Raw genomic sequence first — 13743 nt, 5'->3', positions numbered from 1 at the left:
TGGGAAATGTATTCAAACGCTAAACAGGGATTCAATAACTTGTTTACGATGTTTTGCAGCTGGAAACAAATCAACACTGTGGTTTTTTAAAAAATTCTAGATGGTTGGAGGTCGGGGAGCGCTTTTGGCAATATTAGCGCCGTCTATATGTTTATAATGTCACTATCCTATGGCCTACGGATAATGTGACTTTTGAAGATAATATGAAATATAACATAATAATGACTGTAGGTAAACTGTCTGACGTAAATACTCATTGTTAGCAATTGCAAATGCTAGTGCATGTCAGTAAATAAATACAAATAACATTGTCATAGGAATCAGTCATAAGAATTTTATTACAAAATAAATATTTAAATGAAATAAAAATAATAGCATGGGTAAAATGTTTTTGCATTTTATAGATTTTCTTCCTCTTTCAGTGTATGAAAAAAAAAAAAACTTACATAACTAACTCGGCTGATAATTCCAAGGAAGTCACCTGTGGAGCGAGATTAAGAGAGCGTTGTGTTACCAAAGCAGAGAAACACTTTTCATCCTTGTGATTCTCATCAGTACCACATGACAATAGATGGGGTAAAGAAATTTGTTTTATAGGATTTTGTTTGCACGTTTACTACTTCTTTCAGAACTCATCCAGTTTGTGTCACTCATAAGCATTTTTTTCTGTTTCCACCTGATAAGATGTGATCATATATGATGGATTTGCTTTTACAGTGTCCCTTTCAACATGCTTATTTTTATATCTATTTTGAATAAATGTTCCTGTTCAGGTGGAGAGACACAGTGAAACAGTTGTCTTTCTCTTTACAATGTTATAATACGGTTAATACATTCTACAAACCTTTAGAAATACATTAGGAGACTGTCATGACAATACAGATTGTACCAAAACGAACTGTTTCGTGCCATTACCAACAAAATATTTTACTACTGAACATTCTTACACCCTATTTTTAAACACTAGAGGGAGTCATGTCATTGTTGATGTACGAAGCAGCTGCACATTCAGTCAAAAATAAAACCACCAACAAAAGTCAAGATGTTTATTACAATAATGTTTCAGTAAAAGATAACAAACTTTTAAAAGGTTGCTGGTCCAACTATTTTAACAATAAATATAGAGATTTAACACATGTAACCACCTTTAAATACAGAAGAAACTGACAACTTAAAATAACTGACACAATAATATCAAGTGGAAGATCAAAACATGAGTCTGTTCTTTTCTACATTGCACTGGCTCCCAGGGATGTCCATTGTGTCAGTTGTGTAACAGAGAGTGTTTCCGCCGATCAAACGCACCTTGTCATTGCAGACACCCTGGCTGTCATCAGGACCGCGTGTCAGCAAACCAACCCAGCTGTTGGAGTCTGTGGCTGCAGACACACAGGTTTTATTAGATGAGTGGAGGAGACTCTTCATGCTGTCACCGGGCTGGAGATAAATAGTCAGCCATGCTGCAACAGGAGGTTGGGTTGCCGCTGAAATTACCTGCGAGGAATCTGGCATCTACACCGCAATGAGAGTAACATTTTGTACCTTTATTGACATATGTTTGACAACCGGTTGGTATTTTAGAGCTTTTGCCTCAGTAAATGTGTGTCATTACCTGTCACAGTCTTTTGTTTTTTGTCTCTCCTTTCTCTTCCTTCCTTTTCCTTTTTGTCTTTTCCTACATAATAAAATATAAATGATCCGAAATCCCCAAATTCTCAAAAAGTTTTTACTTTTAATCAATGATCTCAGAAGAAGGTTCTTACCTTCCAAACTTCACCAACGGTTTCCGCACTCTGAGGAGAAAGTTTCAATAAATTACTATAAATCGAAGTGTGATTTTATTTAATTATTCAGTGAATGTAATTACCAAACTGGTCTCCTAAAATGTATTATATATAGTTCAGCTTTATGACATGTATTTAAAAAAAAAAGATAATTACAGTTTAAAGGTGCCACCTCATAGCATGGAGTCTTCACATTTGAACCTGGTTGTTGAACAGCAACTTCTTGTTTTTCACATTTCCTCCCTGTGCCTGTGTGGAGTTTCTTTTACTGTTCAATGTTCTTCCTCGAGATATTTGTAAGAGGCTAAATGGTGATTCCGGAATTAATGTAGGTGATCTGAACTGGTGATACATTGATGCTATGCCTGAAACAATGTAACCTGGCTCTGGAACAGGATTAAAACCTGTAATTTGTTCATATTTTTCTGTGACAATGATTTATTTATGGACTGGGTTAACTAAGCAATCCATTAACATTTGTAGGTTTGAATATTCAGGTTCTGCACTAAAGTTGACACTTAGAAACGCGTTTAGAAAGTTGTAGGCCAAACCATCCTTATCCATGCCCATCCGTCCGTCCGTCCGTCCCTCCCTCCCTCCCTCCCTCCCTCCATCCATCCGTATTTAGAAGGACCAATTAATCAGTCATGTTTTTGGACTGTGGAAGGAAGCTGCAGTACCCGGAGAGAACACAGGCACGCAAGTGGAGAGCATGCAAACTCCATGCAGAAAGACCCCAGGCCATGATTCAAACTTTGGACCTTTTTGCTGCAGGGTACAGAGCCACAGTGCCGCCCAACCTAACCATCAAAACCCAAAGTGAATGTCTCATGTACTGTATAGTACTGCTGAGAGGTTTGCATCCTTTTGCCTGAATGCCATATTGATATTGTGCTTTCATGATACCGCAGAACAATAAATTTTTCCAGAGTGGAACGATAACACAAAAAACTTAAATTATTTTTAGGTTTGGGTGCAAACGTTTGAACTTATTGCAGATTTTCTCTTATTCACGCAAGATCCAACATATGGGCTCAAATAAAATTGGTTGGTTTCCAGTTGCAGAGCTTACTGTTAAGCGGTCCACAAATATTCAATAGAAATGGGGTCTGGAGCCATTCCAGTTGCTTAATTTTAGGCTCTGTTGTCTATTTCAAAACCAATTTTGATCATGTAAAGCACTTTGATTTGTCTTGTTGCTGAAATGTGCTGAAATGTTGCCTTGCCTAAACATAAACTGGAAACTGTTGTAACACAAGTTTCACTGTCCACAGTGAAACAGGTTTAACAAATATTGAAAAAGTGCCAACAACAAAAAACTCCCCAGACCCAAGCACTTAAAGCTCGACAGGAATTTGCAACTTCTCACATGGAGAAGCCAAATGCTTTCTGGAGAAATGTTTAAAGGTCGGGCGAGACAAAGATTGCGCTATTTGGTCACAATTAAAAGCAGTGTGTTTGGGGGAGTCAAGGTGGGGTTTTAAAGCCTTGGAACACTGTTGGTGCACAGTGGTGGCAGCATCTTGCTGAGGGCAAAACAGGCCCTCAGCAATAATGCTCCATAATGCTCCTTTAGAGTTTAAATGGTGAAAATGCAGAAGAATTGGGTGTTCTAAGCTTACATTTTCAAAAGTAATAGCCTAGTCAACACCCACAAATTTTGTGACATGCAATTAGAACATGCTATGTTTTGTATGATGTGGCAACAAGGCTCTGTTCTGTGTACTCTGTGGTTAAGATACAATAAAAGAGCCTTTTCTTGGGTTTTGCTCACATGGCCAATGGTCAATTTGACTAGGAGCCGACTTTAGCAGATACCAAGAAGGCTAAATGTATTGTAGCAAAGTTATACTGTTTTATACTTCTAAGATTTCAAGCTGTCTGTCATGAAACATGCTGGATTTGTAAACATTGGCAGCCTATTAGAAATATGAGATTTAAGGCAGGTGTGAACATTCTCTCAGGAACACACAAAGAAACTGCTGTTTACAGTTACTAACGCTAACTATGCTAATTGTGCTAATAGCTAAAATGAGATGCTAAAGGCTGTCAAAAATGTAACTTTTTAAATCATTTTGTCTTTAAAATATTAGACAAACATCTGCTTTACAGCATCTGCTCTCTTTCCCACAGTGCGATATTGCCTCTGTTTCTAATAGAAATAATAAGTGCTCATGGCAGCAAGGCTAGAAAGAAATACATTTAACCTTGTTAATCAGTTCTTAAGAGAAACTAGAATCAGCAAAAACTGTAGATCAAAAACTCTCTTGTCAGTCTATACTTTTAGAAAATAAAAACACAGCACACTTGCTGAAGTGAGCAGTGGTAGACTTTAATAACAAAATCCTATAAAGAAGAATGTACAGGGGTTGGACAATGAAACTGAAACACCTGGTTTTAGATCACAATAATTTATTAGTATGGTGTAGGGCCTCCTTTTGCGGCCAATACAGCGTCAATTCGTCTTGGGAATGACATATGCAAGTCCTGCACATAGTCCTGGGATAAAGAAAGTTAGAACTGGCATGAAGACCAGCATGAAATGTAACTGAAAGAAGAAATAAAGAGGAAAGATTAAAGTTGGTTGTGTAATGACTATCACGTCTTGCTTTTTGCCATCACAGATCTACCAGATTGCCAGGATCTGTGACATATGTTTGTGCAGCGCATCCAGGCATGTAAGCTGTCTGCCAGGTCAAGGCCAGTTAAATGTTTTTATTTCCTCATTGAGATGATAAATTTCCCATAAATTTCCTCTTTAACAAGGAATAAAATAGAGACACCTATTAGTACAAGGGTTGGACAATGAAACTGAAACACCTGGTTTTAGACCACAATAATTTATTAGTATGGTGTAGGGCCTCCTTTTGCGGCCAATACAGCGTCAATTCGTCTTGGGAATAACATATACAAGTCCTGCACAGTGGTCAGAGGGATTTTAAGCCATTCTTCTTGCAGGATAGTGGCCAGGTCACTACGTGATACTGGTGGAGGAAAACGTTTCCTGACTCGCTCCTCCAAAACACCCCAAAGTGGCTCAATAATATTTAGATCTGGTGACTGTGCAGGCCATGGGAGATGTTCAACTTCACTTTCATGTTCATCAAACCAATCTTTCACCAGTCTTGCTGTGTGTATTGGTGCATTGTCATCCTGATACACAGCACCGCCTTCAGGATACAATGTTTGAACCATTGGATGCACATGGCCCTCAAGAATGGTTCGGTAGTCCTTGGCAGTGACGTGCCCATCTAGCATAAGTATTGGGCCAAGGGAATGACATGATATGGCAGCCCAAACCATCACTGATCCACACCCATGCTTCACTCTGGACATGCAACAGTCTGGGTGGTACGCTTCTTTGGGGCTTCTCCACACCGTAACTCTCCCGGATGTGGGGAAAACAGTAAAGGTGGACTCATCAGAGAACAATACATGTTTCACATTGTCCACAGCCCAAGATTTGCGCTCCTTGCACCATTGAAACTGACGTTTGGCATTGGCATGTGTGACCAAAGGTTTGGCTATAGCAGCCCGGCCGTGTATATTGACCCTGTGGAGCTCCTGACGGACAGTTCTGGTGGAAACAGGAGAGTTGAGGTGCACATTTAATTCTGCCGTGATTTGGGCAGCCGTGGTTTTATGTTTTTTGGATACAATCCAGGTTAGCACCCGAACACCCCTTTCAGACAGCTTCCTCTTGCGTCCACAGTTAATCCTGTTGGATGTGGTTTGTCCTTCTTGGTGGTATGCTGACATTACCCTGGATACCGTGGCTCTTGATACATCACAAAGACTTGCTGTCTTGGTCACAGATGCGCCAGCAAGACGTTCACCAATAATTTGTCCTCTTTTGAACTCTGGTATGTCACCCATAATGTTGTGTGCATTTCAATATTTTGAGCAAAACTGTGCTCTTACCCTGCTAATTGAACCTTCACACTCTGCTCTTATTGGTGCAATGTGCAATCAATGAAGACTGGCTACCAGGCTGGTCCAATTTAGCCATGAAACCTCCCACACTAAAATGACAGGTGTTTCAGTTTCATTGTCCAACCCCTGTATATTGCCAGAGAAGATGTCTTACAGCAGAATACGAATTAAACATTGTTCGTAAAAGCTTCCCTCAACTCATTTTGTAACTGGGTATGAAAATAATTAAAATGTTTTAACTAAATACATGTAGATAATAGGAGAAATGTTTTTCTCTGGTTTTCTTACCTACATTCACATGTCTTATGCTCCACAAAGGTCATCTCAACATATTCTTCACCTGGTTCTGCTGGCCGGATTTTCAACAGCTGTTTATCACAGTCAGAGGACACAGTTATAATGGGACAGTGCCTTTTAAAATTACTCAAAATCCTTAAAATTTAAAATATTTTCGTAAGTTACAACCACAAACTTCAAAGCATTGAAAAGAAAATGACTTGAAAAATGACACAAGATTTTCAACATTTAAAAACATAAAAATCTGAAAGGTGTATTGTGTATTTGTGTTCAGGCTCCCTAATTTAAAAGTATGCAGAACCACCTTCTGTTGCAATTATAGCTGCAACTACCAGCTTTGCAAATCTGGTGAGAATTTGGCCATTCTTCTGCACGAAAAAGCTCAGGTTTATTAAGATTGAATGGGGAGTTTCTGTGAGCAATCATTTTTTTTTAAAGTCTTATTACTGAGTCTCAGGTGGAATTCAGCGCGGACTTTGAATAGGCCCTTAAAGTACTTACATATTCTGCAGTGCAAACCATTCCATTTTAGCTTTGGCTGTGTGTTTACAGTCATTGCCAGTCTCAAGTCTTGCAGCCTCTAATAGGTTTTCTTCCAGGATTGCCCTCTCTTTAGTTCTATTAATCTCCCCATCAATCCTGACCAGCTTCCCTGACCATGATGAAGAAAAGCATTACCACAGTATGATATTGCTACTTTCTGTTTTAAGGTGTAGAAGGTGTGTTCAAGATAAGCCAAAGCAGATACCAGCCAAAAGGTTTAACTTAGGTTTTATCTGACCAGAGTGTCTTATCCCCAACATGACCTATAGAACTACCACCGGCCTTTTGACCGCTTATCTGATTATTGCTCTCCTTGCTTGGCCTGCAGGTTTAGGTGGAGAGATATGTATTAGTAGGTTTGCAATACTTTTTACATTTTCTGTTTATGGATTCAACAGTGCTCTCTGAAATGTTTGAACCTTGGGATATTTTTTAACCACTCAACTATATTCCTGTCCTGTCTGCTGTGTCTTTAGATGGTGTTTATTCACTAATGTTCAAACCTCTGAGGCCTTCACAGAACCAGTGAATGTATACTGAGATTACAATACACTCAGGTGGACAAAATTGACTAATTATTAGGTTTCTGAAGACAATTGTTTGCACAGGATTTTATTTAGCGGTATCAAAATGAAAGTGAATGAATATATATGATTATTATGATTATCACATTTTTATTTGCAAAAAACCTGAAAACCAGGCAACATTTTCATTACTCAAATAGGCCCTACATTGTGTTGGTCTATAACTTAAAATCACATAAAATACATTGAACTTATGAAGTGTTGTCCAATTGTGAAAGAAAATCCAAGAGTATAAAATTTTTTTTTGCTGTTTTCTTACCTGCATTGTGACATTTGAAGTTTCAGTGGGATGGCATTCCAAGTTCTCGTCCCCACAGCAGCCAGCACATCTCACCAGTGGCACGCAGGAGGGGCTGTAGATATGCTCCACCTCCGTTGGGTATTCCTGGACAACTTCAACTAGCTTCTCCATGGTCCGGCAGTAGCTGCGACCCCACACCTCTTGAAACATCAGCACTGTGAGGAGGAACAGAAGGATAAGTCACTATGGAATAGCTTTTTGTTCACATAGAGATGCATGCTCTGACCATTCAGAGCAAATCTCCAAGAACTCCAGTAAGACTGAAACTTACCACATATATTGTAAATAAACTACACTATTGGTTTAGATTTATTTATACACAAATTGTATGAGTAATAACCTAAACAGGGTAATAATACCCCTCCTTGAACTGCCACCTTAACGTGGTGGAGGGGTTTGAGTGCCTGAATGATCCTAGAGGCTATGCTGTCTGGGGCTTAAATGCCCCTGGTAGGGTCTCCCATGCCAAACAAGCTCTAGGTGATGTGTCAGACAAAGAGCGGTTCAAGACACCCTCATAACGACTATACGATCGAGGCACGTGACGTCGAACCCGTATGGCGGAGCTGGGGTCCCACCCTGGAGCCAGGCCTGGGGTCGGGACCCATTAGGGAGCGCCTGGTGGCTGGGTTGCTCTTCGCGGGACCCGGTCGGGCCAAGCCCGAAGGAGAGATGCGAGGCCATCCCCCAGTGGGCCCACCACCTGATGGGGGAACCATGAGGGACCGGTGCACAGGTGGTTTGGGCGGCAGACGTAGGTAGAGACGTCGGTGACCCGATCCCTGGATGCTTAGGCTGGCTCTAGGGACATGGAATGTCACCTCACTGGGGGGGAAGGAGCCTGAGCTTGTGCGGGAGGTCGAGAGATATCGACTAGAAATAGTTGGGCTCACCTCCACGCACAACGTGGGCTCTGGAACCCATCTCTTTGAGAAGGGCTGGACTCTCTTCTACTCTGGAGTGGCCCACGGGGAGAGGCGGCGGGCTGGGGTGGGTTTGCTTGTTGCCCCCCAGCTCAGCAGTCTCATGTTGGGGTTTACCCCAGTGGATGAGAGGGTCGCATCCCTGCGCCTTCGGGTTGGGGACAGGTCTCTGACTGTCGTTTTGGCCTATGGGCCGGGCAGTAGTGCGGAGTACCCGGCCTTCTTGGCATCCCTGTCGGGGGTGCTGGATAGTGCCCCTCCCAGGGACTCTATTATTCTGCTGGGGGACTTCAACGCCCACGTGGGAAACGACAGTGACACCTGGAGAGGCGTGATCGGGAGGAATGGCCTCCCCGATCTGAATCTGAGTGGTGTTTCGTTATTGGACTTCTGTGCTAGTCACGGATTGTCCATAATGACCACCATGTTCAGGCATAAGGGTGTCCATCAGTGAACTTGGCACCAGGACACCCTAGGCAGGAGGTCGATGATCGACTTTGTTGTCGTATCGTCAGACCTTCGGCCGCATGTTTTGGTCACTTGGGTGAAGAGAGGGGCTGAGCTGTCCACTGATCACCACCTGGTGGTGAGTTGGATCCGCTGGAAGAGGAGAAAGCCGGACAGACTTGGCAGGCCCAAACGCATAGTGAGGGTCTGCTGGGGTGGTGGTCCCCCTTCATAAGAAGGGTGACTGGTAAGGCCTACGCCAGGGTATTGGAGAGAAGAGTCCAACCAATAGTCGAACCTCAGCTTCAGGAGGAGCAGTTGGTTTTTGTCCCGGCCGTGGAACACTGGACAAGCTCTATACCGTCTACAGGGTACTCGAGGGTTCATGGGAGTTTACCCAACCGGTCCACATGTGTTTTGTGGACCTGCAGAAAGCATTCGACTGTGTCCCTCGTGGTGCCCTGTGGGGGGTGCTCCAGGAGTATGGAATCGGGAGCCCTTTATTAGAGCCCATCTGGTCTCTGTACAAGCGGAGCAGGAGTTTGGTCTGCATTGCCGGCACTAAGTCGGACCTCTTCCTGGTGCATGTTGGACTCTGGCAGGGCTGCCCTTTATCACCGGTCCTGTTCATAACTTTTATGGACAGGATTTCTAGGCACAGCATAGGGCAGGAGGGAGTCTGGTTTGGAGACCAGTGGATTTCGTCTCTTCTTTTTGCGGATGATGTAGTCCTGCTGGCCCCCTCTAGCCAAGACCTACAGCATGCGCTGGGGCAGTTCGCCGCCGAGTGTGAAGCAGCTGGGATGAAGATCAGCTCCTCCAAGTCCAAGGCCATGGTTCTCAACTGAAAAAGGGTGGCTTGTCCTCTTCAGGTTGGAGGAGAGTTCCTACCTCAAGTGGAGGAGTTCAAGTATCTTGGGGTCTTGTTCACGAGTGAGGGAAAAATGGAGCGGGAGATCGACAGACAGATTGGTGCGGCTGCCGTAGTAATGGGGGCGCCGTGCCGGTCCGTTGTGGTGAAGAGAGAGCCGAGCCGGAAAATGAAGCTCTCGATTTACCGGTCGGTCTACGTTCCTACCCTCACCTATGGCCATGAACTTTGGGTCATGACCGAAAGAGCGAGATCCCAGATACAAGCGGCCGAAATGAGCTTCCTCCATATGGTGGCCGGGCACTCCCTTAGAGATAGGGGGAGGAGCTCGGCCATCCGGGAGGGGCTCGGAGTAGAGCCGCTGCTCCTCCACATCGAGAGGAGCCATCGGCTATATCTGATGCCTCCTGGACGCCTTCCTCGGGAGGTGTTCCAGGCACATCCCACCGGGAGGAGGCCCAGGACACGCCTAGGACACGCTGGAGGGACTATGTCTCTTAGCTGGCCTGGGAACGCCTTGGGGTCCCCCCGGAGGAGCTGGAGGAGGTGTCTGGGGAGAGGGACGTCAGGGCTTCTGTGCTGAGTCTGCTGCCCCCGCGACCCGGTCCCTGATAAAGTGGAAGATGACGAGTACGAGTACGACAGTACGGTAACAATAACCTGCTAATGTAATGTATACTGATACATACAGCCAGATGTGATATACAGTGTATCCTGTTTTCCTACTGCAGAAAAAACATTTGTACAATGTGCAGTACACTTTCCTGTGGGAGTACATGTGTGAAAGTGTCTTGCTTGCCGTGGGAGGGGGTGGGTGGGGGGTGGTGGAGAACAGGGACGACTATAGCCAAACACAGAAAGAAGAGAAAACAAACACTGGGAACATGGCCACGAAGAGAACCCTGCTGGAGATGGAGCTGAGCTGCCCCACAGGCACCTCTGGGACTGCACTGACCCCCAGAGGTCACCAAGTGGAGCCTGACACTACAACAGCTGTTTATAAAAGCAGACGGGCTGGGAGGAAGCATTCATGGTCAGGAGATGAGGCCATGAACTGTAATGTTGTAATAAAATGCAAAGGGAGAATTGCAGGCCAGTTACTACTCTTCAACTCAACTGTATGTCTTTTACTTTTCTGAACTTTTTTCTGTTGCACGTATTCCAGATCCTGGCCTGGGAGCTGTGCAATGGTTTAACTTGGAGTTTATTTCTCCTTTAGCAGCATTAATTTATTGCGATGTGAGGGAGGGAAAGAAGGTCAGCAGTTGGGTAATCCCTTTTAGGCCAGACATGCCCTGTTTTCATAGATTAAAATCAAGATTTGCCAAGATTTCTGAGCTTTGTCATTAATCTCATATCAATGCATTGCAAAAAGAAATGAAATGAGTTTCCTTTTTTGAGATCTAACCTCTACTATGAAAAAACAAAATATAAGTAAGTATAGGTAAAACAATGTATTGTAATTTTATTTGTGTGTGGATATGCGTGTCCTAGTCAGGCAAACAATATGGTGGGTCTGGTTGCCTTGCAGTGTCAGTCCAGATCAGATCTACAAAAGAGGAAATGTGAGGTATTCTTCCTGTTGCATAACTTTTAAAAAATATGGAATGATATGCAACTGGTTGCTATGTACTGATTTTTATCTGCCCAGAAGATGTATCATAACTTGTCTGACAACTAATTAAGTATTTTTGAGTATTTACTCATAGTCTAGAGCAAGGAATTGTTGTTTTCTATCTGCATTAAATAATACCCACAAGACAGAGCTCAACAGGGGTTATTGTTTTGTAATCAGAGCTTAAAATCTGTCAACTTTTAACTGGCAAAACTGCAAATTAGAATCAAAATAAATGAAAAAAGAGTTTAATGCAAAGTTTACATGAGATATGCAAGATCTGAGTATTTATTGTTTTAGAAACAAAACAAAGAGAAACACTTACCTTGCACAGTGCTGTTTCTTTGTGGCATGGGTAAATTCTGCAAAAGAGAAAAATCCTTGATAAAAAGAAAAATACAATACTAAAAAAAATTAATTTCATAAAAAACAACTTTGGACAGAGAACTGAACAATAAAGCCAAGACAGCAGAAAATGGAAAGAAAGGTTAATAAGAAATACGTAAACAACTAAAACAGGTATGACAGAGAATAGATAAAAAAGGTAATATTCAACAGCCTGAGAGTAAGTGTGTTTTAAAATCAATAATAAAGGTGCCCACCACCATTTTCAGAGCTGCATCAGAAAAGCTCTATTGCCTCTGAATTTCCAACATGTCTTTGGAACATTTTTAAAGCATCTGGGCTACTGACCTGAGGAAGTGAGAGTATATATGATGGCTGCAGTTCAGCCTAGATAAACAAGAGACTAAAGCAAAATCTTTAAAGAAACTCATGAATAAAATGTAAGCCAGAGACAGAAACTTATGTGCCTGCGCTAATTACAAATCGAGCAGGGATAAACAGCCTGCTTAGTGGTAGTTATTGATATGGGCAAAATGGCTCTCTACCTAGGGCAGCAGAGCCTATGGGGCGGCCAAGGCACTCAGAAAAATGTTAGCTGTCAGTTGCACCCCAGACGAGTTTTCTTTTGGTTATTTGCATGTCTTTTCAATGGGGCAAAGGGCACAAGGATTAAATTCACACAGATTAATATTTATTTCTTAATGAGTCATTTATGACAAATACATTGTTTTTACCAGAAAAGTGTGTGTATATTTTGTTTAGTGAGGCAAAGAGTTCAGGCAAGACCTGCTAGTGCTGTTGGGTCTAAACAGCAAGACTTAAGTTTTGTTCTCTCTGAAATTTGGAAAACTCAGTGCCATCCAACCCCTGGTATACACCAATCAGTCAAAAATAGGCCAGAAAGAGCTGCCAGCAATGCGCTTAAATGGACAAAAAGCATGCCACTTGTCTGTATAAAAACAAAAGGTAATATTGTTTTTGGAAAACAGCAACAAGTGGCAGCAGAGACAGATAAAAAAGATGAGATCCAAGAATGGAGCCCTGTGGTACCACCCAGCGGAGGTCAGCAGCCATGTATATAAAATCACTGAAACTAAAACCATTGCCCATTTGGACCTACCCACTGCTCCAGCCTAGAGGTGAGTACAGTTGTTTAGATCTACCGCTCACATTTAACAGATAGTATAAAAAAAAATTTTAAATAAATTTTTTCCTCTAATTTAATGAATACAGCATCATCAGACAGTTAAATATCCAAAAGGTTTAGTAGTTTTGTCCTCTGGTGGTGACAGCTGGTACTTCATAGGCCTAAACGGGGTTGACAGTGCATCTTTATCATGCCCCCTATTGGCTAAATCTTTTGACAAGCAGCAGATCCTCAAGGACATGTTACACAGCATGCCCAAATGTTTAGGTTCAAAAATCTGCTTCCTGTGGTGTAAGATTCAGTTTTTATATTTATTTTCCCATTGATGGCTTCCCCCGCCATCTAGATTTTTTTCCCATCATCCCCCGATAAACAGTGAATTTCTCATTCGCCTGGGAAAACACAAAACCTCTGTTTGACTCCATCTCAGGAAGGGAAATCTAGGTTTGATAAAACACCCTCTGGCAGAAGTGCAGGACAGGCGGCAGAAAACCTGCTTCCGCAATCCTCCGAAGCAAGAATTGGATTTGATTTTCTTTGTCTCTGACACAAATCTGATTAAATAAAACAGTGAGTGCCAACTCTGATACATGTAAAAGTGTTACGCAATATCAGACAGTTGTTTTCACACCATCTGTTCACAGCAAAAAATGCATCCTCTTCCTGTTTTGAACCAAAATTGGCTTGTGGATGAGGATAGTATCTGTCAGCACACCGCCACAGTTAGGAGCTTGTTCCAAGCAACGTGATTTGGGAGGAATGTCCTGATTGGACAATGATGAGTTCCGGCTCGCACAAACATTTGAGGGATACATTTTACACTTTTAACAAGATACGCAGTAGATATATAAACATATTTTCTATGCTGTTTCCTCCAGTAGGCTTCCATAAAGTCGCTGAGGCTCTGTCCTCTTAGTGGTTGGGGAACAGATGAAGCTTCTTCCTCTTTTTCT

General features: G+C 42.5%; 1 protein-coding gene across 3 annotated transcripts in view; it reads right to left on the bottom strand.

Moving 5' to 3' along the window:
- Window positions 1–314: 314 nt before the first annotated feature.
- The window catches only part of pgfb (placental growth factor b), a 29802-nt gene continuing 16373 nt past the window's right edge, over window positions 315–13743 (bottom strand). Inside the window, exons 3-10 of one of the 3 annotated variants that reach the window (XM_047346198.1) lie at window positions 11624–11660; window positions 7401–7597; window positions 6006–6085; window positions 1764–1793; window positions 1613–1675; window positions 1495–1512; window positions 1306–1379; window positions 315–481 (exon numbers count right to left, since the gene is read on the bottom strand). In XM_047346198.1, coding sequence (XP_047202154.1) covers window positions 1334–1379; window positions 1495–1512; window positions 1613–1675; window positions 1764–1793; window positions 6006–6085; window positions 7401–7597; window positions 11624–11660 — 471 coding nt within the window. In that variant the 3' untranslated portion in view covers window positions 315–481; window positions 1306–1333. Of the gene's footprint in view, window positions 482–1032; window positions 1380–1494; window positions 1513–1612; window positions 1676–1762; window positions 4284–6005; window positions 6086–7400; window positions 7598–11623; window positions 11661–13743 lie in introns of those variants that run through there. The other 2 variants (XM_047346197.1, XM_047346199.1) reach the window with 2 other exon arrangements.

This window comes from Girardinichthys multiradiatus, chromosome 19, assembly GCF_021462225.1.
Source record: "Girardinichthys multiradiatus isolate DD_20200921_A chromosome 19, DD_fGirMul_XY1, whole genome shotgun sequence".
NCBI lineage: Eukaryota > Metazoa > Chordata > Actinopteri > Cyprinodontiformes > Goodeidae > Girardinichthys > Girardinichthys multiradiatus.
Note: the sequence above shows the minus strand (reverse complement) of the source record. Positions and strands in the feature narration are given on the sequence as shown.